This window comes from Notolabrus celidotus, chromosome 1 (genome assembly GCF_009762535.1).
Source record: "Notolabrus celidotus isolate fNotCel1 chromosome 1, fNotCel1.pri, whole genome shotgun sequence".
NCBI classification, from domain to species: Eukaryota; Metazoa; Chordata; class Actinopteri; order Labriformes; family Labridae; genus Notolabrus; species Notolabrus celidotus.
Genome location: NC_048272.1, coordinates 13,941,209 through 13,968,263, shown reverse-complemented (window position 1 = coordinate 13,968,263; position 27,055 = coordinate 13,941,209). Strand labels below are relative to the sequence as shown.

Below are 27,055 nucleotides of genomic sequence, written 5' to 3'. Positions count from 1 at the left end.
CCAAATGCCCTACACGTCGTGGCAAAGTACAATCATTCTTTAGTTTTCCAAACCAATTGTACCATCTGGGAAGATCTATAATAGAGTATATTTTCTTTATTTAGAGAGCAAATACAACAAAAAACAACATTGTTAACCAAACTTCATAAAGATGAAATGGAGTGAAACAAACCAAAAGCAGACTTGCAGGTCATTTCAGCACAATAGTTTTGATTTTCTGTTATTTCTCCAAGACAGCAGAGATGTTAAGCAGTTTGTGTTTACAACAAAAACATTGCGGCTCGTGCACTGGAATGATACTTCAGACAAAAACACAGCCCAAGTTATAATAGAATAAACAGGGTGGTTTCAATGCAATGATGCTCTTTTGTTTTTCTTTGTGGTTTGATTCCTTTTGTCGTGAACACAAGAACATGGAAGTACCAAACAAGTCATAACACCCAGAGGTTGATTCGCCCTGTCTGCAGTGATGTATAGTATAACAGTTGCTGCTGTTACATGTGCTGCATGTGTTTCAGTACAGAGCGCTATGAGGAGATATTTCCTGATCCAGTGTGTATTCATGCTGACAGCTGGGAGGAAGTGGACACATGCAGGAGTAGCAGCTGCAGGTCGGGGTCACGTTTGAGATGAAATTGTTTGAAATAAGCATGCTTAACAGATCCACATGTCATCGCCTACATTTCTAACTAATGGAGAAATATGAGATCTGAATAATTTAATGGGTTTACAGTGGATTGTGTTAAATTTCTATGTGTATGAGTCAAACAATGTCTAAAAAAAAAGTATATGTTTAATTTCTGCAGGTTTTTTCTGAGTTGTGAACAAATAACCTGCAAACCTTATCCTAGAGTGCCATCCAACTTACGATGCGATACATTGCGATACATTACAATACGATACGATACGATTCGTCCCGATACGATATGTCGCAATACAATACGTCCTCTGGTAGGAATGTATCTTTGATTTAAGTACTCCACAGTGTCTCCTCAATAGTACCAATAAATAAAAACACTGAACACTGAACATCCAACAACAGTCTACATGCAAACAAAGAAACACATACCAGAGGAAACCAGAAAGAACATATTTTGCACTCAACCCATATTCCACAAGATCTGCACAAAACAACAGAAACAATTGATCACTTTAGTCAGTCACTTTTTAATAGACACTTAACTTGTCACTAATTTAAAGCAGACTGTAAGTCTATTTTTGGTCCTAGCCTCTTAAATATGAGAATCTGATGGCTTGCTTACCTTAGAAAATGATCATCTCAGAGTTTCAGATTGTTGCTTTAACAAAACAAGCAGTCTGAAGATTTGTGATGGCATTTTTTCTGATATTTCACTAAAATAAAAAACTCTACTTCTTGTGTGTGAATAACAACTAAGAAGAAAATAAGCATAAGCAAATACAAGATTATTGTAATGATAACTGAATTGTTTGTGTAAAACAATAGACAACTGACAATACAAGAGTGAATGAGGCACAAACACAGAGTCATCAAACAGCATAATGTAGGACGCCATTAAAATTAAAGAGAAGCCAGGCTAGATGTTGAAATAATTGAATGGGTATGAACATTCAATATTCTTAATGCACTTGGCAAGGAAGACAAGCTGTAAATATTCTTTGTGGCACTTGTGTATAAAATCTTAAAGGTGCAAAGAATCCCTTAAGATATCACGTCATCATAATTATAACCAATCATTCAATAACAATGTTTTAAAGCTGCTGACACTCAACAAACAGAAACATTCATAAACCTTCAGTCTGAACAAAGAGAGGACTCCTTAAATATTCAAAGTGTTGGGATCTTAAATAAGAGAATAAAAGATCTTTGAAGATACAAGTAACATCTCATTGCTCCTCTTTCTCACTCATTTTCTGTCTGTCCGTCCATCTGGGACTCATCACCAGCTTTAGGCCTGATGATAAAACCTCCAGATGACAGAGGCATGTCTGAGGAAATGGGAAGGACAGGCAGCAAAAAACAGACCTGGACTTGGTTTTATCATGTATCTAACGCATTTGTTAACCCATGGGCTGTACATCATAGTCTACCTCACCCATCATGTATTTTTTGCATTATAAATCTTATGATATGGGTCAATGCAAGCAGCAGTACTAAATATATAATACACAGCTGTGCTATAGAAACAGCAGGTTTGAGTGTTGGGCTTTTTGGCTTTGCATGTATGGAGAACTGAAGATTACATTTTCCTCTATGTAAACACTGTCGGGTTTGGTTTATCTGAGCGGTTTCCCCCTGATGTTCCTCCTTCATATTCCTCTTAGCTACAGAATAAATTCAAATAACAGTCCCCTCAAAGTTTAACCACATCTTCAGATTGGAGATGTGTTGAGTGTTCTGCATGTGCAACATGTGTGCAGAAATGTCAAATCAATATTGTGGTGGAAGGAGAGATTGGGTATTTGCACCTCTTCCTCCCTTCTCTTATCAAGTATTACATCCGAGTTAAGCAACAAAAGTGTGTAGCTCAGGTGTTTCCTCCCCGAAAGGTGGTCAGGAAGCTGCCCCTATGGCTGCTTTATGACACATATGGTTTCTTTTAGACACATCCTCAATAAACTTCCTTCTTCGGTCCACTAGTGGCAGCAGGATCCATACTGGACTGTCAGTATTATGAAATAGAGATATGTACTTTTATTCTTTACGCTCTTTCTGGAGCACAACCCATCTGATCCTTAAGCATGGATTCAAATATTTCCAGATGTTTTCCTTTCTCTCTTCAGATCTCTGAGAAATGATTACAAGCTGTTGAGGACAAATGGACTCGTATGTAATAAAGGGTGAATCCCAGTTTGATCCCAGTTTGAATGAGGTTTCGTCTGTCCTGGGTTGCCTGAGAAGCTCACTCATTGGAGGAAATTGGATGGACAACGTAAGCGCCCCTCTTGACTGGGGAAACAGCAGAGGGGGAAAAAGGCACACACAGCAGGCTGACAGTATCTGAGGAGCGCTTACACCCAGAGTGGTCTTCTGATGCAGACACAAGAAGGAGCTCATTAGCATTTCTTGGAGTAAACGCATTTTCGTCATCAGGACTTGTTTATTTTAATCAAAGGATTTGCGTCACTACGCGCCGTGCGCGCATTCCTCAGCAGGATTTGCGCATCTCCAAACGCTGATTGTTTTCTCTGCTCTCCACGAGAGCGATGTTTTAATTTAACTGCCCGCGAGACGAGCTTTCAGAGTCATGCACGAGCGACTACCGGCGGAGCGTCTCATCTGAGATTCAAAAAATGGAACAACAGCTCTCCAAACCGGAGTGCAAAAACATGGATGCGTGTCTGAGGCGACTGAAGCTAGAGCTGGTATGTTTTGTTTTATCTACTTCTACTTCTTATCAATTAAAAAAATGTAGATTTTAGATGTGCAAACAGGCTCACGGATTTACATTAATTTCGTTGAAAATTCTTCAGTATAACGCCAGATGTATGGCTCTCCTCGCATATTGAATGCCTCAGCAGACCTCGCTTATATTCTAGTATCCAGCTTCAGCAGGGGGCTGCATGTGTATTTTGAAAATCGCATTAACGAGTGTAGGCTTAAAGCTCTGTGCACACTAGAAGCATGTGTACATATCCGCTCTGTCCACACATCTGGGACAGATGTTGTAAAGCTCAATGGGCTCAAGACAGTTCTTTTTCATTTCCTTAAGAGATCTGCACGTAGTTGGATGGTTAAAGAGTTTGATTGACACCATCTGATCTAGGGTAATACATTGAAACTGAGTTTGCAATAGACCAGGGCCGATTAAGAGTCAGTAGATTCCAGCTCCATGTGCATGTCCACCGCTTTTCTATGTTTGCTAATCTAAAATTAGTATCTTTGACTCGAGATCTCTGGTCACTCAAAAACAAGACAGTCAAGGCTCTGAAAAATAAAAGATCTATCTGGAGATAAAACATCAGATTTATCAATCAGGTAATATCCAGTAGTTGCATCCATATTATAGCCTGCTGTGGGGTTTTGCTGTCACAGAGGAGGGGGTGAAATTGGCAGCCACAGTGAGTTTCATCACATCATTACACCCTGAATTAATCTGTCTCTCCTCATCAATGTGTTTACCCCTTGTCTCCTTCTACAAACACATGTGTTTGATGGTGGCAGTTTCAGAGAGCTATCTCTTACCCTCATCTTTGAAATGTAAAAACAAAAGCTCTGCACCCTCACACTCGAATCATTTGGCACTCGCACACTGTGGACCCATTTTCAAAGGAGCCTTAACTGGCACAGATTTCATTTGGAATCATCTTCAAAGCAGTCACATTTTTTCTTTCTATCAGGGCATTGGCCCACAAGAAAAGTCTTGCATGGCCTGTATGGTTCTGTACCGTGATCTGCTCTGTGACTTCTCGATTGGCTTCTCAAAACTAGCCACACGTCTGTGAAGTGGCACTTGAGATTTTCAGGGGGTTAGTAGACTTGGATGCCAGGAGGATATTTTGTGTTAAAGCTGCCATGGCGCTGTTTGGTAACATAATAGAAAAAGTGTTGTGCCATGCAGGGGATCAAACAAGAGAAACAGGGAGCAGATGCCGGTTAAAAAGCCGAGGCAGTCTCCCCCTGTACGAGACCATGTGGGATGCAATCTGTTGTTCAGAAAACAAGAGGCTTGAATGCCAAGGTTGTCACTTTTCTTTGCACTGTGACAGATTTTTATCCAATGCTCACTCGAGAGTGTTAAACCTGCTCCATCTGCAACAGAGATCACAAACATCTAATAACCGATTTACAGCTGTGATGTCGCGTGGAGTCGTTCTTCAAAATCACTTGTGGCTCCACTGTAAATACTGTGGTGTAGTTCTAAAACAAATGTGCCAGCATGTTTTAAACCGTTTACTGCAGATCCAATGAGTGCTATCGCAGATAACCATTTGGCAATTGAAGAAATTCAAGCATTTTATTTCTTTAGCAAGATGCCATTGGTTTCCAACCATCTGTTCTGTTACAAAGTCAGACTGCGGTCTGTTGAGATTTGCATCAGTTGTGTAATAAATCACAATCAATATCAAGTTTCAACTAATTAATTAAGTCAAGGTTACTATTATATAACAATAATGCAGCATAATTACAGATTCATTAGATCCACTACATTACCCATGTCACAGAAATGTAACAACGATCATTAAAACAGATGTTCAGTGTTATGATCCAACAACATATGTGAGTTTGATTCTATTATTCAGATATCTGTCCTGCTGATGTCATTTTTATGTGATAAGGTAGCATGGTATAACTTTTCTCTGTTATGTTATCAAAGTACAGAAGTGGCGTGTAGGCAGAGTTTACAATCCCAGAATCATGGGATTGAAGGTTGCCATCACTGAAAATCAGCACAGGTCTCACCTGTTTTGTCAGTTTCCTGAATCTTTATTTCAGCAGCTGGTGTTGTTATCCTGAAACTCTTGTACAAAGATGACAGCCATCACTTGGCACAACACAGTCTCAAAGGTCTGGAAAAAGCTTGACACTAATGATTGTCTGAAATGGTAGAGGGTAGTCTCACCCATCTCACAATCTCACCGTTCATATTTGCCTACCTCAAAAAATTGTTATGAATTATTGCGAACATGCAGTATGAATAATGTGCAATATATGTTGTTTTTGGTTGCCCTTATATGTGCTTCTCTGTGGTAATATAGGTTATTTATTGTTTGTTTGTACTGGTTTTTATTAGTAGACTTGTGTGCTGCATACATTTAGCTGTCTCCACGGTATTAAGACAACTCCTCCTAATGGCATAATTAAGTGCATTATCTCATATCGTACTGCATCGCTGCATCGCCGCATCGCTGCATCGCTGCATCGCCGCATCCCTGCATCGCTGTATCGTCGTATTGCCATATCATATAAGATTGTATCATGCCGCATTATATCTGATGTATAAAAGACATCCCAAGACCAAAATTTACAGCATTGTTTAGTTTTGCCTGTAGCATTATGGGAATATTACATTCAGAGCCAAAAAGCAGAGAGTCAAGTTATGTGATTTACAACTGTGAACTTAATGCGCCTCAGAAGACCCCTGAAACGTAATGCTCTGTGAACTCTAAAAGCAGACAAGTGTCATACAAAAGTGTGAACACTGTGTCAGGAGTCAGGGGGGGTCAGTCTGTGTGGGGTAGTGCCAGGTCACGCTTGAACAGTTGACCCTTGACCTAACGAGGTCTGGGGCTATTTCTCCTGACTACTGACCGCTTCCAACACACAAGTGACACTAAAACTCAAACCTGAGATGGCAGATAGGTTTCATTCCTTCAAGTCAGGAACTTTTCACTTGTGTTGCTGTAAACAAACTTCAATTTGTTCCTTGGCAAGGCTCCATAGATGAAGTGACATGTTTTGAAGTTCTGGCATGACTCACAAAACATACGACAGACAAAGTCATGAAAAAGACAAATGTAAGCCCTCACTGCTTACTTGAAGTCTGAGTTTCAAAAGGTGACGTGCCTTTGAGTCACAGTGTCTAAATGTTGGGCTCACACCTGCTTAACACTGGCGTTTCAGTCACTAAAGCATAAGTCAAACCCTTTGATGTCATCTCTATTGAGGCTTATTTTATATGCACCATGCTCCTTTATCCCTTTCACACCTGAGGCACATTTCAAACAAGACTGTCATCTTGGAATTCAACACCAAAGCCGGAGAATGTGAGATCATGAAATCTGAGGGGGGGGGGGGTTTGCACAAGTGCCAAATCTACAGTAAGCTTAAGTGCCTTTTTGGTTGCGTGTTCTTTGTTACCTTTAGGGTGTGGGATCAGAAAAACACAAAGCAGTGTACCATGGTTCAACTGTAAGCCTCGTTTGTTTTGTGTCTCCCTCACGGCTCCTATTCTCTAACCGGCCCTTCCTTCCCCTCGGCTAAATTTGGCCCTGCTCTTGGTGGCAGCTGTGGGGTTTTGCATGGATGATCATTGTGTTGGAGATGCAGCCACTAACCTTTATAAAACCTGTTTATCATTGTGGGGGAGCACATACAGTACATACAGTTACTTGCTTTGCTATATAATCTACAATAATTGCTGAAGACAGTTAGGATTATGTTTCAAGGGACATTGATGGGGACACATGATTAAACTAAAGCTGCTGCAAGCACACACACATGACTCTGCTGATCTAAGACCCCTCCTCTGTTTGCCTCTGTTTGGCAAACATGTTGATTACTTCTCATGGGTATTGCCACCACTGATGTTTAGTTCGATATTTTGCTTGTTGCTGTGTCTTAAATGCCTTCAAATGGCTATCTCGGGCTAAAAGCTATTGAATTTTTGGATTGTTCGGCTACTAAAATGAAAGTTGTGTTGTGTAATGCATTAGAGCAGAAATAATTGATTTTTCTTGGCACCTGGGGGCAGTGGAACAAAGTGTAAACAGAGCAGTCACACATTTTAACCCTATACAAGTCTGTTGTGCAGAAAGCTTGACCATGCAGCTGTCTTTTACACATCCAGACACAAAAAAATGGAAAATGGAAATTTGTCCAATATGAAAATGTTGTCCTTTTAACTGCTGACTGCTCAACTTGCTGAAACCTTACGTTAGCCATTTGGTACTTCTTTTTCCAAAATCAGCTGACTGCCACAGCTGGAAACAATTGAGTAAACCCAAACAGTAGCACTGTGGGCTGTAAAACAAAAACAAGGAGCTGAAAGTAGCCAAAATACCTAGTAAAGCTAAAGAAAACTAGAGTTAACAGTGATAACTTTCTTCAGGTTTGTCAGTTATGAGGAACCCCCTTTCACGCTATGGTCATTTGATCCAATGTTTCAATGAACATACTAATGATAGCAGCTTTAAAGTATTTGAGAGTCCACTAACTCCCATTTTATTTAGAGCCCAGCTCCTGCATAGAGTGAACATTACCAATTTCAAAACACTCCTTATTCCACACTTGACAGCTATATATAAGCAAGTTGAGATGACATGCATTGAAGCACATAGAGGCCCATTTATTTTTAATAAATCACTGAACTAAATGAGTGGCCAAATGCTCTTAACGCTGCTCAACCAAGCCATTTATCATGAACGCTTACTATACTGACACATCCATTTTCATCAGGAAATGCTCCTCCACATCCACACAGCATTTGATAAGAGACTTAGAGTGGGGAGGGATCTTGAGTCTCTGCTAAATTATCGCCTGACTTGATGTCACCACTGTGGGCTGAAGAATTGGACATGCACTCTCACTGCCCACACACATAAAGTGCTGACGTCAACAGCAGCGCTATCAAGCATCTAGCTGACGGTGATTGCTTCCAGTGAAGATTTTTTTTTTAGTCAGGGAGACAGCAGATTGGCTCCAAATCATCATCTGCCAAAGATGATGACATGGATCCTCATCATTCTGTGCCCTCTTAGCAGCTTTACAGGAAACAAGCCATTAAACTAACTCCCATCTCTGAAAGGGCTGTCATGGACTTTGATGGACATTGGGTCAAAGAAGCAAACAGTTCCCCCAGTTCTCCAGTCCCACTTACATGCTCTTGTAGTTTGTATTTTCTTTGGAGAGCATTTTGAGCTATCTGCCTCTGAGATCTGAGAATAAAACTGAGGTAAATATGATGTCTTTTGTGGAACTGGCAGCATTGAAGTGTTTTAAAAGATGCATGAGCATCCCCTCTTTCCAGAAACAGGGTTCCTGTTGCTCGGGCTAACCCACAAAACTCTTTCACAGGAACTATTTTTTGAGCAGAAAGTAGAACCAATGCGAGGTGTTCTCAGTAAGGGCGTTCCATTATTCAAAGAGTCCTCCAAAATTAATGACAAAACACATCTTGCTTTTTTAAAATGACCTACATAATCATTCTGTGATGGGAAGCCCCTTCTGGCAGGATGTCACATTGTTTGTCAGTTCTCCAAATACTGTTACAAATCACTGTGACTGAAATGACTCGGGACTTCTTAACCCCTTAATACTGGGTCATATGTAGGCCATGCTTGTTAAACATTGCACTTTAACCCTGGTAGGTTTATAAGGGTGCTTTTAAAACATACTTAATTAATAAATCTCTTTGCTAACTTACAATAAGGGATGAGTTAAGATTTAGGATATAAATTATGGGATTATGGGAAGTAGGGCTGCATGATAAATTACAGTTGTGTCATTAGGAAAATATTAGCGTTGCCAATGAATACACTGCAAAAGTCAAAATGAATCGCAATATATTGAAAAACTGTATTTAGATGAAAAAAACTAAGCTTTCGCCCTCAGAAAGCTACCATTCTAACTGTTGGATGGAGGTTTGATTATAAAGTCAGTACTTTTAAACTGTTTTGGTGCATTCAGATGAAGCTCTAGCTAGCTAGCTGTCCTCGGGTTAACTGGTGTCAATTACGTGGTAATTAATCTGCCTTTAGATGTATTTTGGATTCAGAAGTGACATGTTGCAATCAGACTTAAAAACTATGAGTAACGGCAAAAATGCACTCCCTACTGTTACTGTTTCACCACAATTCTTATAGTTACAGCAATATTGAACAGAGTTTTTTTCTCATATTATGTAGGTCATGTTTGTACACAAAATACACACTTAAATGCATTCAGGTGGTATATCTTTTTATCACGTTTTATTTCATGTCACAACATATATCACTAAAATTAAATATACTACAGTATCAGTGAAGCTCTATTGGGCATATCCAGCCCCTATTATCCCAGTCTAAAACTATGTGGTCATACAATGAGCCAGCTAGTAAGAGACTTTTTAAATTTGATGTAGACATTTGCACGACATAACCAGAAATTTTGGAATGGTACTGGCATGAAGGCAAAAATCTGCAAGAAAAATATCTACAAACCCTTGGGAATAAATCATAGACTGTATTAAACATGGACATAGTCTCAGTGACATCATTCATTGGTTTCAGAAGAGGCGTTATGAGGCCTAAAGATTGTGGTCACCAGTTTGGAAATGCTCGCTGGCGGGAGATGTACACGGCCACCTGCCTTTTAAATTATCCTAATTATACATATTTCTTAGCCTTAATATAATAAAAACAGATGAGTTATTTAAAAATGTGTCCCCAAGAGGGCAAATCTATGCTTTCTTACCAGGCTGTCAACATGTTGAATTCTTCTGTAAATGTGGGTATTTGAATATGGGCTCTAGAAAGGTTTCCTTGGCCTTTAGAGTTAGCCTCAAGTACTACTTCTGCACCTGCTTTAATTTTTCATCACTGAAGGTTGCTGCTTGGAACTGAAACAAAAATATCTGCCAAGCTTTTTACTGGCAGTGCAGTGGCTGAGAGAATATTTGTAAATTGGAAAACCCAGGCTTTTAAATCCCTACCTTACGTGAGGTTTCCCACTATGACACAAATAATAACTTACAAACACGATGACGGTGACAAGTGGAAAATTGTGGATGTCTGTAGTCAACAAGGAATTTGTCATGACATCACAGAAGAGGCATTTGAGTCCAACACTCTTTTGTTGGACATTTTTCACACTTCTTCCTCCACTGAACGTGACCCTGAAGGCACTGGTACCAAACATGTCACTATATAACCTTGTTGGTCAAAGAAGCATTCATTGCAGTGTGCACAGTCATTTATTTATTTCAGTGAGCTTTATTGCCCTCTTGGTTTTGACCTCGGGGCTGACCATAGAGCTCTGTGGCGTGTCCAGCAGTTCACTCACAGAGACCCCCTCTGTATCCCCCCTGACAGAGCCCCTATTCCTGTCCTTGACCCACACAGCCCACCATTCATTTTTAATTAGGGGTGGAGGTGAAGGGAGGGTGGAGTACACAAACTGCTGCTGGCCCGCTCCTTCTAAACAGGAAGACCTTTTGGGTCTGATAACCTTGGCCTCACTGTTTCCTCTGCATGCAGCCAATAACGAATAAACAACAACAGTGAAAAGGCCGTATTTCAGAGCCAGAAGAGCCCATTGGTTTGTTTTCGGTTTCTATGTATGTGTTTCGTTCTCACCTAATAATGAATTGAATGTATGTCAGTGGAGACAACATGCAAGCGCAAGCATATGCTGTAAATAAGACACTGACTTCATTCATGCGAGGCATGTCTGGACATGTGTGTGCGCAGCAGTGTGTTTGCACTGTGATTTATTTTCCCTCCATAACTGAAGGAGGTAATATCACTGCTGCCATGAAGGTAGGGAGGCACTCTGATTTATTTACACTTGGTGGTATTTCATTCACTAGCATGCATATTGAATGGTTTCTTAATGTTTCGTAGCTGTGGATGGATTTCGATGTGAGAATCACCAATCAATTGCCTGGCACTTTTTAATAAGCCTCTATTCAACATTAATTCAAGAGAGCCAGCCATTGTTCTTAAACTTTGAAGCATTCAGTCTTTAATTGGCAATTATGTCTGGTTGGCTGGCATTTCTGCAGCCACAGAAGAAGAAGACGAAGAAGAGGAGAGGGGGATGAAAGGGGGAGAATCTGGACAGTCCCTGTTTGTCTTTCTTTCATTCATTCAGCAGATTTTCACTTGGCTTGCTTCTTTAAAGTGATCTTTTTATAGAAATGCACGCCTGATGGATTAAATGGATGAAATAGTCTTGGGGGGCTTTAAATCAAAAAGAAGATTTAACTAAACTTCACAAGACTGGGTTAATGATGCCAGTGTTTCTGGGCAGTACGGCAATTCCCTGCAGCCCCAATTTCATCTCAGTTCTTTTATTAAATAAGATTAGACAGATCTTTTTCTTCATCTTCTTTTTATTTTAGGGGTAAGACCTCAAGGTACTTGGGTAGGTTGGTTAAGGACAGTATCCTATATGTCTTTGCCCTAATGGGCCTGTAGCTGATTCACACATTGTTAAAGTAAGACATCTTAGGATGAATAATCTCTATGTTTGAAGCTGCAAATGCTGCAGGTTATGACTGTGAAGTCACTTTCAGCATCCTGAATGAAAGCTGAAAAGGCTGACATATTTGGGCCACAAAGTTCAGCTTAAAATGGCAATGGTGTAGCGCCTGGAGTTAGTTGGCATGGTAAAGGTGGAATAATGGGGTTGAGTTTACTTCTGTTCCTCTGTTTGTTCCTGAGGGCACAATATGAATTATTTATGTATCCCTAGAATAGAAACACCAGCAAACAACACAGTGTGTTTCAAATAAGCTGTGGGAAAGCCTGTATATTTTGGGGATAATGGAAAAGTTGCATGTGAGTGTTGAATTAAGATGTTTTTGGTTAGCATGTGCAAACAGGTGTGGCCCTTTCAGACTGCCTGAGAATAGTCTGCTTTGGATATAATATTTCAGAAAACAGATTTAATGTCTGTGAGTGGTCCAGGTTTCAGCGGCGTGTGGTAATCCCTCAGCTGATCCCTGCATAAACTTTCTAAAGCCACATGTCTGCCTCTGAAGACGTAACAATACCAGAATCTACACGTCATCTTGTCTTCAGACTTGTTGACCTTTGATGTAGAGGAGAGTAAACCGTAATTATGCGCTCTTTCCCAGCCGCTGCCGGGACACGGGACTTATGGCTAATGAAGCCAGCCATATGTGGAAGGCACAAAAGTCAAGAGACAACCTGATTGTGCTAATTACTCGAACCTTCACTGACTAATTTAGCGTGCCAACGGGAGGCTCAGAGGCTTTTGTTCCCAGCATGTGCATTGATAGACTTATTATCTGATCTTAGGGGATATTCACTCCCTCCTACACCTACCTAGCCATATGTTAGAGACGAGCAAAGTGTAGCTCAGAGGTTAAATGTTAATGGCGCAGAGTATTGGAAAAGTGTCAAGATACAGACCATGTGAAATGGACTGTGCTTATTCAGTATATTCCTTAATTGACTGGCCAGTAAACAGAAAATGAATAAACAACCTCTATACAATGATTAATCCATTGTCTAGTACCAACTTCTCAAATTAAAATATCGAACTTTTGTCTCCGATAGAATTAGAGACAGCATTTGCAGACATCACAGAGATTCCACAATTTACTCAAAGTATTATAAAATGTAATTTCGATTAAAGATTCAAACAACTGGATTCATCCCAGAAGGGCAATTCAGTTTTGCAACCTACTCATGAAATAAGAAACAGGCACACATAGCACACATATCAAATACAAGTTTAAGCCCTGTTATCATAAGAATGATTTCATACAAATGTTGGCATTGAGCGACAATTGTGCAAGAGTACATGTAAGCCAAAATAGCTCAGCCCTGCTAACTGCTCTTATTCATGTTTCAGACAGCACGTGTTTCTCTCGAATCCAAGATAGTACTTCCAAAAATTTCTTTCATCATTAGATTGTCACCAATTAATCTGAGGTTAGCTAACAGCTGACTAACAATTCATTTTTCTGCATCACAGTGGTATAAAGCATGGCCATTCATACCCAGGCCTCCATCCAACAGGTTGATTGTAAATGCTGAGCAAGAAAACATTGATTGTTTATATTAAGTAATCTTCTAATTTAAGTACATTTGATAACAATTTATGCGATGTGCTTATTAAAAATGCTCATTTCGCAATATTGTTAAATTTGCAATTTACTGTGTTGCCCAGGTTAGCATTCTGACTTTAAGCAGGTATCATTTCCCCCCCTGTATTTAGCATTCCAGGTCATTGTGTTGGCATGCTAACATTTGCTAATTAGCACTGAAAGTACATCTGAGGCTTCAATTAGTTGGATACAAACCCACATATTAGATTAAATAAAAGTTTGACCTGATACCCCAGAAAAAGTATCCTCTTGGTACCATGAATGTCTGTTTAAGATATTCAACACAGCAGTTCATACAATATTGGTGAGATGTTTTATTGAACTGTAAACCTCATGGAGGTGCTTAAAGGGTTCTTTTAAAGGTAAAATCTGTTACTCTGTAAATATTTGCAGTTGAACATGTAAAGAAAAGCTGCTTCAATCATTCGGTCTGACACCTACCCCCTTGCAGCAGTTTTGAGCATTAAAAATGACAATTGGCAAAATTGTCTATGTTGTCACTGATGGTTTTGCTGGTTTTTGTAGGTAAGTAAGTAAGTAAGTAAGTACATTTTATTTAGTATAGCACCTTTCACAGAATAAAATCACAAAGTGCTTCACAGGAAAATATCCAACACATTAAAAGAAACAGACCATAGCATAAATAGAACATTAGTCTGAACACAGTGAGTCGAAGGCCTGTTTAAATAAATGTGTCTTCACAAGTTTTTTAAAGGCGACAACAGATAAAGCTGAACGAACATTAACAGGAAGAGCGTTCCACAATGTCGGTGCCACAACTTCAAAAGCACGGTCACCTTTTGTTCTTAAACGAGCTCGAGGGACAACCAGCAAGCCCTGGTCAGAAGACCTGAGTGACCTACTGGTAAGGTAGGGGTGGAGCAGGTCAGCAATGTATTCAGGAGCCTGACCATGCAGAGCTCTATACACGAAAACGAAAACTTTCAAATGAATCCTAAATTTAACTCAACGTTAAATAGATTTCTACATGTGCCTGTTTTCTCTTTGATCCATCTTTAAATGTAATTGAAGGATAGATGAATTGTTAATACAACATTTGTGTGCTTTCTCAGGAAACACACATTCTGCAACAGTTCTGCCTCTCACGGTGCTTAGAGGTTGTTTTGTTTATGATGCTGCCAGTTGCCTTGCACAGCTACTTTTCCCACAACACAATCACTGCTCCCTCAAGATTAAGTATCACAGCCTGGTGTAATACACCTCTAACTACACCCCCTCCTCCTCCCATCTATAGCCACCCTCATGTGTACTGATGGTGTCATCTATAATTAAATCCATCAACAGTTTTCTCTTGGACATCTTAACATATGGCGAGGGATCTGTCCCCTGATCATCCGGCTGACTCTCTTCACCCCTCTCACTCGCTCCCACCCCCCCGGCTCCTCTCATTGTCAGTCCGTTTCCGCCTGAGTTACCCCACCCTCCTCCCCTCTGTTGTTTGGGGGTTCTAGTCTAGACGGGAAGCGCTGATTGGCTTTCACACCCAGCGGTGCACCCCCATTGGGAGATATACATATAGGGGCTGTCAGACTGAACCGTTTGAAAGGTGAGAGACAGTGACAGGCTGGTGGAGGTGCAGAGTAACAACACTAGAGAGACAGGCTGTGATATCTGAACCTCCTGCTTTGTGGAAGTTTATAGAAGGTAAGGTGCAGGTTATGATTTCTAAGGTTTTTATAGAATGAGCTGCAAGTGCTGTTAAATTCTTTCATCACTTTTACTGGGATATTTTGCTGAAGATACCCGACTGTTGTCAACATAGAGGCCTGTTTTATATTCTACTTGTTGATCAGTGTACTGGAGGTGTGCTTTCAGAGTTTCATGCCAACTGGGCTGCTCACACTGGCACGTTTTTCAAAATTCCTTGCATGCTTTATCTTGTCTTCCCACAGACGTTTATTCAAGGGAGGGAGGTTGACTCATCGATCAGAGTTTCCCTTTACCAACGTGAGCGTGCGCTCAGACGAGCCTTAACCTGTTGTTAAATACGGTGAATGATTCAAAGTCTGGGTCAAGGTGTGAAATTAATCAGGCCTACAAGTTAAGACACAGGTCACGATACCACCCCTGGGCTCTCTGTCTGGCTTCAGGAGAAGACGTGAGTCCAGATCACATGACACAGGCTCTTAAAAAGATGAGAGAGGAGGAGACAGAGGGAGATAAAAGCCGGGTGTGTGATTACTGCCGCACAGAGAGAAGTGAGAGTGGAGACAAAGTGCGCGATGAGGAAGATTACGGCTGCATGGAGGGTAAAGAAAAACTGAAAGAGAGAGTAAAAGACTGAGATAAAATAGGAGAGCTTGTCTGTTTTACAGCTGTCATTTGTTGGATCCTGTCTTGTACGCTGGCCATATGGGACCCTGGCCTGTCATCCAAAACTGGGTCACATGACCCATAATTAAACTAGGTGCTAGAAAGCAGCTTGAAGCACACAAGAGAGGAGTGTAACTGACAAAGAGCTGGACTGTTAGTGGGATTTTTACTCTAAAATACTTGTAGGTAATGCTTTAGATACCAGTAGAGGAGGTTTGATTTGATTTGTGTCTTTATAAAGAGTATTGATGATCCAAAAAGTGGACAGTGAGGAAATAAGTCTTTGATGGATCCATCATAACCATTTTTTTGTCTCTGTCTCCTCACAGGTGTCTATGAAAGAAGCTGGCGATGGCCTCCATGCTCAGATGAATTCGATGATGGGAGCCCTTCAGGAACTCAAGCTCCTTCAAGTTCAAACGGCGCTAGAGAACCTTGACATTTCCGGTCGACCCATCAACAGAGGAATCCCACATCCAGCTCCTCCTGAAGCATCAGCTCCAGCAGTTCTAAACTCAGGCAAGGATCACGGGTCCTGCTTTGGCCAAACCATGCCAGAGGTGCCCAGCCCGAGTCCAATGCAGAGTCCACGACCATCAGTGGAGAGCAGAAACACATTCAGTATAGATGACAGGAATATGTCACGAAACAGAAGCAGCATGGGCACCTCGTCGTCCTCTGCATCCAGTTTTGAGAGTGGGAGCGAGACAAGTGAAAGAAGTGACAACAACCTTGAGTCTATACCTAAAAGATGGTCTGGGTATATGGCCCCACAGGTGGATTTTTATGGACCAACAGTGGGGAACCCTCCACCAGAGCTCTTCTCTCAGCCAAAGGTGACCTGTCGGGCTCAGGCAGTGGACCTTCCTGGGATCCTGTACAGCCTCTCCAGAGAGGGCCCTTCATTTGACAGCGACTACTCCCAAGAAAGCACAGATGACGGGAGCGACTGGACATCTTCACTGATGAGCGGCAGTCGCAACCGTCAGCCCTTGGTGCTGGGCGACAACGTCTTCGCAGACCTTGTGGGCAACTGGCTTGACTTGCCTGAGGTGGAGAGGGAAGACGTGTCGGAGGAGAAGAGGAAAAAGGGAGATGATAGGACAATGGACGGAGGGGCAGAGAGACCGGACACGCCAGCTCACCCTCTTCGAAACAGTCGCTCACAGGAGATCTGCAGGAAGTTCTCCTTAACAACAAATATCTTCAAGAAGTTCCTGCGCAGCGTCCGGCCTGACAGGGACAAGCTGCTGAAGGAGAGGCCCGGCTGGATGGCTCCTGAGATGTCTGAGGGCGATCTTGTCAAGAGGCCGAAGAAACTTGTTCCAAAGAGTTCAAAAGGCAGCTTCTACTTGCCGTTCTGGGCAAACGGACAGCAAAGCAAAGGCAAGATGTGTCCACATCTAGCTGAGGCAGAGAGGAACCACCACCAACACAACTTCCCCCAAGTCCACCAACAGCCGTTTGCTGGGATTTATTTAGACCGGAGACAGCCAGAGACTGGTCTGGAGAAAATGCAGCCCTTGTTTGATTACAACACAGCTGTGTGGGTCTGACAGCGGGTCCAACAGACTGCCAGTGATGCCAGGCTGAGTGAGTGACAGGTGCAAGGGGATTTTGGCTGTGCTGGAGGGGAGTACGAATGAATGACTGAACTGTATGAGAGGCTCAGACTCAGTTATCTTCCAAAAAAAGAACCAATGAACTTCACACCCCGACAAAGTTATCAGGGCATCATTTTGTCAGACAATCCTAAAACCTGAACCTCGTTTGCTGTGTGTGTCTGGTAGTGTGAGTGCATGCTGAAGAGTGTTTGAGACTGAAGCGTTTCATTTTGAGGACCTATGCTGCAAGTTTTGTATTCAAAATACTTCCTATGTGTGTGTGCATGTGTGACTGGTTCTCTGGATGTCTCTAAGACGGTACTTTGAAATGTTTTTCAGAATGTCACTACCACCACCAGATCTTTAAGAAAACAACCCCAGACTTTTTCACTCCCAGGCTGCAGGACGTACGCACACTTGTGTTTATCACTTCTTTGCATCTATGAATGGGAACACCAACTGTTGGATTGCATGAGGTTATAAGTGATCCTACAAACAGCTGTTACTGAACGCACTGCCACTGAACACAGCGATAAGTTTCCCCCTTTTGTTTCCAACAGGCTTAGACGTCTTGGAAACTCAGGTTCAACTAAATCCATCAGTCTCATTCACCTTTCTCAGGGTATGAAGGTGTAACAGGAGTAAATTATGAGATAGCTCCACATTTAACTGGGTTTTTAAGAGTTCAAAGATTTGCCTCATCTTATCTTAGCAGCAATACAGTGCATGACGAGTTCAGAGATTGCACATTAAAGTTTGAGATTTATCCCTCATTTTGCTTGCTGTCCTGCTAGAAATACTCATTTTTCTTCTCTGCCATGCAACCATGGCACATGTTGAGTCAACTGTCAGTCCTCCTGGCTTGTTTCGCAGAAAGAGGAGGGGGTATAGATGGCACAGCCAATGGTGACTGACTGACTGCCATCTGGTACACAGTCGTTATGTAAAGCTCGGTCGCCACCGATTTTGAAAAAGATGCAAAAATGTCTGGTTTAATCCCACAGCTCTGTGGATTATGATGATGGCGTTACATACTGTATATAGACACCAGGTGAATACATTACAGAGCTGTGGCAGTGAAGAGGCAGGCTAGTGGAGGTAATTTCAAACAGACAGGATCAAGTTTCATGTACAGATCATTGTACATATTTGTCATGAACGTAACAGCAGCAATAACAAACATTTACTATAATCTCCCATTGCATGGTTTCATTATTCTTCACAGATGAAAATGTCACAGTACTATTGCAGTTTTTGCCATGACATGATGAAGATGCTTCACTTAATATAAACCACAAACTGATGAGTCAGCGTCTCACTTAGTGTCTTTTCTCTCGTTTCATAACGTACAACTTCAGTGTTTTCATTTCAAGCAGCATCAGGATAGTTTGACACAAAACTACAGCTTTCTTCAAAAGTTCACGTAAATATAATAATTCCCTCAGGATTACAAACAAAACTGCCAGCTCTGAGTCCAAACACTTTGAGTTTAAAGAGGACCACTGATATGCAAAGACAATCTAACACACAGACTTTTCATTGTTATTAAGAAACTGTTGATTTCATTCAGTTTTCAAAGGGATCCCAGACCAATCAACTCAGCCAGCAGGGATTAGGCCTTAGGTCTTTTGAGTGTCTTGGCCAGTCGATCCATATGGTGTTGTCTCAGTATTCAGGTCAATACATACCACACATTCAAAGGGTCCAACACACACACACAGACACAGACACACAGTTTTTACAGAGATGGTTGTGCTGTGATGCACAGTCTGAGATGTCATATCACACAATATGTGTAAGTAAATGTAACATTTGTTTCTTCCTATTTACAGTTGTCTAAGTGTTATTTTCAGCGCTGTTGTTGATATTTTTCATCAGGGTTCTGCGAACCTTCAGTAGTGATTTTGAGTCATGTGAGCTGTAACACTGTCACTGAATCTTTGTAAATTAAATCTGTTTTCAGAGAAACATTTTTCTTTGTGTCGTCACTGCAGTCCCGTTTGTCAAAGGTGAATCTTCTATGTTGTTGGTGTGTGGAACAGCTGAGAGTGTCCTGCAAGCATAATACGCAAAATTCACTATACAGTAAAAAAAAAAGACCTTAAAGTTGAATCACCTTCCTGAAAGTTCTACATCAAGACCTATAAGACGGTAGGATTAATGGCAGGACAGGATTAATGGCAGGACAGTTTTGGCCATGTTTGCTGAATAAACAGGTGACATTAAAAGGGTATTTAGGGTGCAGAATTCCTGAAAACAGCCATACTAAGCATATGCTAAGCTAACTGGTTCCCGGGTGTAGCTTGATATTAGATAAAAGTGTTAGATTTACCCTCTTATCTGACTCTACAAGGGTGAGACTATTCCCGTACTGACCCAAATGTAAGATTTTAGGTTATTTTTTCCTTGAAATACATCTGACAAAAGTGGGATTGTCTTAAACTTGGTGTTTAGTAATTAAATGTCAATATTCGTTACAACAGATGGCACCACTTATCTGAAAAGCAAGAGTACCCTCCAGGCAAGTCACTCACCGTTTCAGAGCCAGGGGGATGAAAGAAGAGACATGTTGCTCAGTAGTAGGACGAGTTAGTCAAAAACTGAGGCAGATTTATGAATGATTTTAAGAAAACTGGTCAATGCAACAGAGACATTAATAAACTGTCCAACAGCCAAGAAATATGGGGTCACAGAGTGCAATGCCCAAAATAGCACGCCTGGAAACATTGTTTAAAATCAGCTTGCGAGTTTGTTCCTGAAAAATGGATGGAAGATATGCACATTCGCTGAACCGCCATCCATCCGATAAACTGCAGGTTATTTTACTAATTATAGCGTTATAATGCTGATAACATAAGTGCTTCCTTAAGACCGATGACCCCATATTTTATTTGGTTTAAATGTGTGAATTTCATCATGTTGCCATTTGAGATTGTTTTCTTTATAAAAGAAAGTATTTGGTCTCCACAAAGTCTTTTTCTAAGAATGAGTGGAGTAAAAGGGGTACAATCAGGGGCGTCCTATATTCCAGTCAATACGGTAATGCCTGTATGCAGTACTACTTTCATTTATGAGGCTAATTTTACATTAAACAAAATGACTCTTATATTTACAATCCAATGTAGAAAACTATGATGTTTCCAAGATGTAAAGGAAAGTATCAGACTTTAGCAGCCAGCGTCTGCTCTCAGCTTAAGCACTCAGAGAGATTTGTTTCCGCTCCACTCTGCTGCCTCACCGCAGTTAAGTGCTGCTGCATCAGTAACAGGTCACTCTCTGCCTCTGCATCAGCTCTGCACAAAATTGATTATAAATCTGGACAACAACTCCATCAGTGTCTTCAATAAATAAACAAAGAAACACAAACTGAAGCCCTGCACAGTTCAGCACAGGCTCCTCATGACACTCAGTCCCTGAGATGCTTTTTATGAGATACTCATCCAACCACATCAATCAGCTCCACTCTCTGTCCCCAAGCACTCTGACCATGAGGAGTAAGTTATACCTGCTGCACCCGTCTGGTCAGAGCTCCTATAAGATCTGCTGCAAAAAAAACCTATCTAGCCTTAATATACAAAATGATCAGTCAAACAAAATGCAGTAGCTTTTTTATACTACGATAAGGAGAAAAAAAGTGATGAGTTGTTGCAGTTGTTCCCTCAAGATGTTGACTTGTTGTCAGATGATCATAAGTCATACCCTCAGAGTTGCAAAAGCACCAAACAAATGACGAAATAGTCTAAACCAACCTCACTGGTGTGGGCAGCAGCAGCACGGCATGTTGTGGTCCAGCCATTCACTGACCAGCCTGTTGTTTTCTAGATCTCCATGAAATGGTCCTGCTCTCACCAGAAAAAATCTTTGTTATCCTAAGATAAGAGAAGGTAATCCGTTAAAGTTGGAAAAATAGTTTTGCTTTCCCAAATTATCAAGATAAATACGTCCAGATAATATCCAGAAAACGACTGGAAATGTCTCTTTTTAAAAGGTGCTACAAAGTAAATACGATGTATAGATGTATGTGTGCAAAGGGTTTCAGTAATAATTAATAGATCAGTTGAGTTATGTTTTGCTATATCAAATGTGACAGACATGTATTGTTTCATACCATTGTAAACATAATTTCTTTGGGTTTGGGCTGTTAGTTTGACAAAAGTTTTCTGGATACATCATCGTAGACTTCCAAAAAAGCTCAGCAGAGTATTCAAAAATCCAAATATACCTTTGCTGCAGACCGAGAATGTTGTATATTTTTGTGTTGTGTGTTATATCATAATGCATGACATCATTTTATCCTGTAATTGTTTGTCAGAAACAAAAAGGATTTGCTGTCCTGTGTAAAGTCATCTGAGACACACTCAGCCAAACAGGTACAAAAATAAATGGAATGCTTGAATTAAGCTGGCTGACCAAACATTCAACAAACAGCTTCCTTATTACAGTTTGCAGCATCTGAAGGAAATGTTGCAATGGGAACATCATACAACAATCGTACATTTTTTTACCCTGACTTTGAATTTTGGACAAAACAAGAAGTAAGAAGACACCCTTCAGGGTTCTTGGCTTTCAGGACTTTTGTTTTTGATTATTTTGCACATAAATCATCCATTGTTTTCAGAAAAATATCACAGAATGATACACTGGACATGTTTGTTGGCTCCAGCCCAAGTTTAAGAATAAAAAGAAAAAAACTTTTGTTAATGCGTCACATTTTGTAACCTAAATAGGTTCGACGTAATATTTTCCTAACAGTGATTTATAATTAAAGAGCTGCCAAATGTGCTTTGATCAATATTCTCTCAGTTTAAACGCCATCTCACAGGAACACATTAAAACTTTACATAACACTGAGCCAACGGGTCAGTGAGCATTCCAGATTAAAAACGACAGCGGGTTCATTTAGAGGGGCTAAGAATAATCTGTGTGTGTGTGCGTGTATGTGTGTGCGTGCAACAACAGCTGCAACTGTACTCCCGTCTCTTCTGGCTCAGTTTCCCCCGAGACCACAACAGTGGACGCTGACTGTCCCACCACCACTTCCTCCCCCTCTGCCTCAATCCCCCCTCCTCCCCTCCACTCTGGTCCCTGCTAGTCAGCTGTCGCTCTCTCATAACCCTCACAACTCTACTCCCGTCCCCAAATCTGGGGCACACAATGCACGGGTGCTGCAGAGTTGCACAACTTTACAGCCCAAGAGAGTCTGCAGCGTTGAAGCTCGCACACAAAGAGCGGGTCATGTTTCGATTCAGCAGTCAAATGTGATTCATTGCATGAGCATAATGAGAGGATGCATGTTATGGCCATATAAAAAATGGATTATCATTAATGGGTGAGCTGAAAAGATAAATGTAGTGTGTGTCTTTCTGTGTGTGCATGTATGTTTCAGTGACACCTCTGGATCCTACTGTAGGCTAATTTCCTGCTAACGCTCATCTTGCAATAAGCCCTCAGCTGTGGAGCCACTCCGCACCACCTCGGCCCTCAGGAATGCGCTCACGTTTCACTTTTTATAATCGTCAGCATCTAAAAGTCCAGAATCGTCGCTCAGTGCAGCTTTCTGCGAGGGGTTCCCACAAGAAACACGAGACACTCTCACACATGCTAAAGCTAGCAAAACCATAGGTCATTTGTAGTAGCACTTAAACACCACCACTTTTTTGAAATTAGAGACTACATCTTAAAGCCACAAAGCAGAGCCAGATTTGGCAGAGAGATAAATGCAAGAGTTAAATCTAGGGCGAATTATTTGGGATTTAACATCTGGCTGCTTTACAGTGCAATGCTTATCGTACAAGATAAGTCTCACACTCTCCACTTGTACTAATGCATGCAAAGTGGAAATTCACTGACATCAAACGATGTTGCATTAAACATTATTTACCAGGGCTGTGTGAGGTGAAAGGCTTTACACAAAAAAATCCACTAATAACATTTTAGACAAGGTTCACTGCATTAGCATATGCTCATATTTCTTCTTTGCATGTGGAGTTGTAAAATGCATGTAGGAATTTAAGCTTAGCAGTGAAGTATTTGCATTAGACAAACTAAATAGATAATTTGTAATTTAAAGAGGATTTACAACTAAAGATACCACAATAAATATGCTGAAAAGAACCTTCAGTGAATTTGAAAGTCCTCAGTACGCTTTCTTCACTAGTTGAGGTGTTAAAGGCACATGAAACAGTAATTAGGTCACCAACAGCTGGAGCCTGATGAGCTTTTTTATATGCAGCTATCTAGCTATAGACATTAGCCATGGACCTAGTCCTTTAACACCAAATCTATTCCCCCAGTTTAAAGATGCTTGTCAAACTATTAACAACTCTGGCTCCAGAAATAATAACTTTTAGCCCAGATATATTTTATCTTTACATTCACTGCTGTTTACATTCAATGCTGTTTACATTCACTGCCCAAAGCCCCAAAGCACTGCAAATGACAAATGCCGCATGTACACTATAAGGGGGAATCAGTCAAACACTTGACCTAATTGTTATCTGCATGTTGCATGTACATATCTGTTTACAATAGAGATGATCCAGGCGACTATTTCCTTAGACTAACCAACTAGAGTTATGTGAGGAAACAGTCAATTTAACATCCACAGCTAAACAAAGGGTCTGTGGGTAAACTATGTCAAATTGATTTGCCAAGTGTTCCTAACAGTGGCAGGGCTAGCATCCCCAGCCAATGGTTGTCCTTGCAGGATAACTTCCACATGCCTATGCTGGTAAGCATTGCTCTGGTTGAGTGTTATACGCCAGTTTAACAAGACACAGTCTAAATACAATGTATCTCCATTTTTCTAAATCAAAATACTGCCAAATAGTGCTGCTCATGCCATCTGCCATCTGTGCTTGCTTACATATGGATAGTACAGCATTATAGCTTTATGGCAGTAGCCCTTAATTCGAGCTACAGCCCCAACTAGAGACAGGTGGCTGCGCTACAACTTAGAAACAACATATGACCAGCATTTCAGACTTACATTAACCAACTAATAATTCTGGTACTGTGGGTAATGACAATTAAACATTTAGTAAGGAAACAGTATGTCATCATGGCAGACTGTGTTCCACCTGCTTTTGCTCTCCATACGGATTGCTTTTTCTGCATACACCTCTGAAGCTGAAGTTTGAAGATGAATCCCCTCAATGCTGAATATATTAACCTGACAGAGCAGCAGCGACTTTTTATTGTTCAGCCTGCAATGTGAAGCTCCCTGCGGACCACCCTCCTCTGAAGCTGTGATTGATGTCTTTGGGTGCTCCAACAGGTGAACCTAACACACAAGAATGTTTCCACGCTTTGATCTTCTCTCTGCCTGCCAGTGTTTTGTGAATCTGAGGAATTTTACTTGTATTTGTTCAAATGTAGTCTGACGTTTCTGCAGCTCCTCCAGCAGACGAGCAGAAGAGCTGTAGGTGCTGTTGTTCCTGTTGTTTCAGGGTGCCGTCTGCTCTCTGACTCCTGCTGTGTGATCTTCGTGGGGGGTTGGAATCAGACACAGTGATGGTTTGATCCTGGTGCTGAGTCTGCAGTCAGGATTTACTCCAGAGCGGAAACAGTTGGTGTCGTTTTTTTTCTCTAGTCTATAAACAGTGAATTAACTTGACAGAGATTCAACTTACTGATCATGCAAGTTATACATTAATATACAATAACAGTTACAGATACCAGCTTGTGAAATGTTTCTTTTACCATCTTCTGTTGTCTGTCAGTGTAGATTGAATATCTGCACTTCGGACTGTTGGTCAGTCAAAATGAGCAATCTGATGGCATAACTGTCAGGTTATGAAAAGTGAAAATGCTTGGTACACAATATTGTAGCTACAATCCATCATGCCTTGTTCACCATTCTTCTTTGCATTTAATAAATGACGGTCTTGCTAATCTTGCCGTTTATGTTTTAAGGATGCAATTTACGATTTACAGTTTAATTTAGTAGACTCGTTTGTCCAAAGCAATGATTATCTCAGAGTAAGTGCAGGAGAAATAAGGATCTAAACAGGAGTGAACAACGTGAGTAAGTGCCACAAACTGCTTCAAGTCCAGTCAGACTTTGCTTATTCAAAAAACTTTGCATAAGATTGAAACAAAGATTCAATAGTAAGTCCTCTTAACCTGCTGAGGAATTCTGCTATATATTACTCATTAAGTGATTGATCAGCTGTTTCTCCTGATTATTCAGACTAAGACCCTAATCTAGAAGCCTGTCCTATGATCAAGTCATATAAATACTGCAGGGCAAAAACACATCAAAAAAGTCTGAATTTATTGTAATAATTAATACAATACTTTATGTGAAGAAGCAATGCCCTTTCACTCAACATTTTATTTGTTGGATGGAGACCTGGGTATCATGTTAAGTGCAGCTACCACCCTAAACCTAATTGATAACAATTAAGAGGTGGAAAAAATAATTAAGTATGAAAGTTAAATATAAAAAATAGGCTTTGGATTCAGGAGAGTTGATGAAAACACAGGTATCATGTGAAAGATGACAGTAGATATAAAAACACATAAGTCCTTAACTATGTATAAGCTATGACTGATATGTACACTTACATTTGTTTCTGTTTTAGCTTTCAGAGTTAACGCTTTCTTAATTAGATTAAGGTTTGAAACTTTTTTTAATAATCATGAGCTATTTTGTCACTTGCAGCACACAATAGTTATGCTGCCTTAGTGTAGCTGCCAGTGATTTAAGTTTCTAGATTTAATTCATTCAATTCATATAATAATTAACGTTAAAGGTAAGAATAATTTAAGGTTAAAATATTTAGCTGTTTAATATAAGTTTATAAGAATTTGTTCCCAATAGAAAGTGAAAGCTTCCAGAAATTGAGCAAGGGGGCGGGGCTTAGCAAGATGCACCTCATGCTTGCCATGCAGCAAGGTTAATGCATAGAGGAGGAAGCTGCTGCACATTGAAAGACCTGGGAAGCCAGATATTCGTTTTTACTCCCTTACAGTTCATGGGGCCAATGAAGTGTGTGTTAAAGTGTGTTTGGGTGGCCGAATCCTTTTCTTTGATGTGATTATAAGTTAAACAGCATAAAGTTCTATGTATATTGATTTTATTTGATAAGTAGTGTGTTATGTGTTTATGTAATTTGTGTATAAGCTTTATCAAGCTGATATTATGATTTTTATTACAGTTCTCACGGCATGCTCAAAGGCACAGATTGTGCGAAATAAATGCCTGTAAGAAAAGGAACGCCTTGTGTCAGTGTCTTGACTGGGGGGAGTTACACTTAGCTCCTACTTTTTCTCATGCTTTCTGCTGCCACCGTAATAACTACTGTCATGATATGTTAAAAAAAAACAAAGCTGTAGGGCCCAAAATGCAGACTTCAATAAAGTCAAGAGATAAACAAAAACTTACTTACATTAAAGTCTAAAGTCCAACAAAATCCACACAGAAAAAGCACAAGAGTCACAAGTAAAAACACACGGGTGAACACAGTGGAAGAAACTCAGGTAAGACTCAATGAACTGACAAAAGGTGAGGGGAAACAGAGAAACTAAATACACACAGGGTAATCAACACAGGTGTGACCAAGACACAGGTGAAACTAATTAGAGTAATCAAGCAGGAGGGAAGCACAGAAGGGAAGTAAAACTAAATCAGGACCA

At 40.6% G+C, this 27,055-nt stretch overlaps 1 protein-coding gene and 1 long non-coding RNA gene across 3 annotated transcripts; one reads left to right on the top strand and one right to left on the bottom strand.

The window, feature by feature from the left end:
• Window positions 1–2,941: 2,941 nt before the first annotated feature.
• Window positions 2,942–19,384, top strand: inka2 (inka box actin regulator 2). Of its 2 annotated transcripts, none has more exons than XM_034693867.1 (2): window positions 2,942–3,345; window positions 16,142–19,384. In XM_034693867.1, the coding sequence occupies exons 1-2, from the start codon at window positions 3,274–3,276 to the stop codon at window positions 17,366–17,368; spliced, it is 1,299 nt and encodes a 432-aa protein (XP_034549758.1). In that variant the 5' UTR covers window positions 2,942–3,273; the 3' UTR covers window positions 17,369–19,384. The 2 variants fall into 2 exon arrangements, with proteins under 2 accessions (XP_034549758.1, XP_034549831.1); XM_034693940.1 differs by lacking the exon at window positions 2,942–3,345 and adding an exon at window positions 11,076–11,157.
• LOC117820287 lies at window positions 18,381–26,911 on the bottom strand. Its single transcript, XR_004632730.1, has 3 exons — window positions 26,809–26,911; window positions 21,166–21,285; window positions 18,381–19,469 (listed from the first exon to the last, which is right to left on the bottom strand). It is a non-coding gene; the product is annotated as an uncharacterized LOC117820287 (long non-coding RNA).
• Between the last annotated feature and the right edge of the window lie 144 nt (window positions 26,912–27,055).

Excerpts from the sequence above, each read along its gene's own strand:
- inka2 (XM_034693867.1), top strand. The coding sequence starts at position 3,274 with ATGGAACAACAGCTCTCCAAACCGGAGTGCAAAAACATGGATGCGTGT. Across the intron at positions 3,346-16,141 it reads GGCGACTGAAGCTAGAGCTG|GTGTCTATGAAAGAAGCTGG; the intron begins GTATGTTTTGTT and ends GTCTCCTCACAG.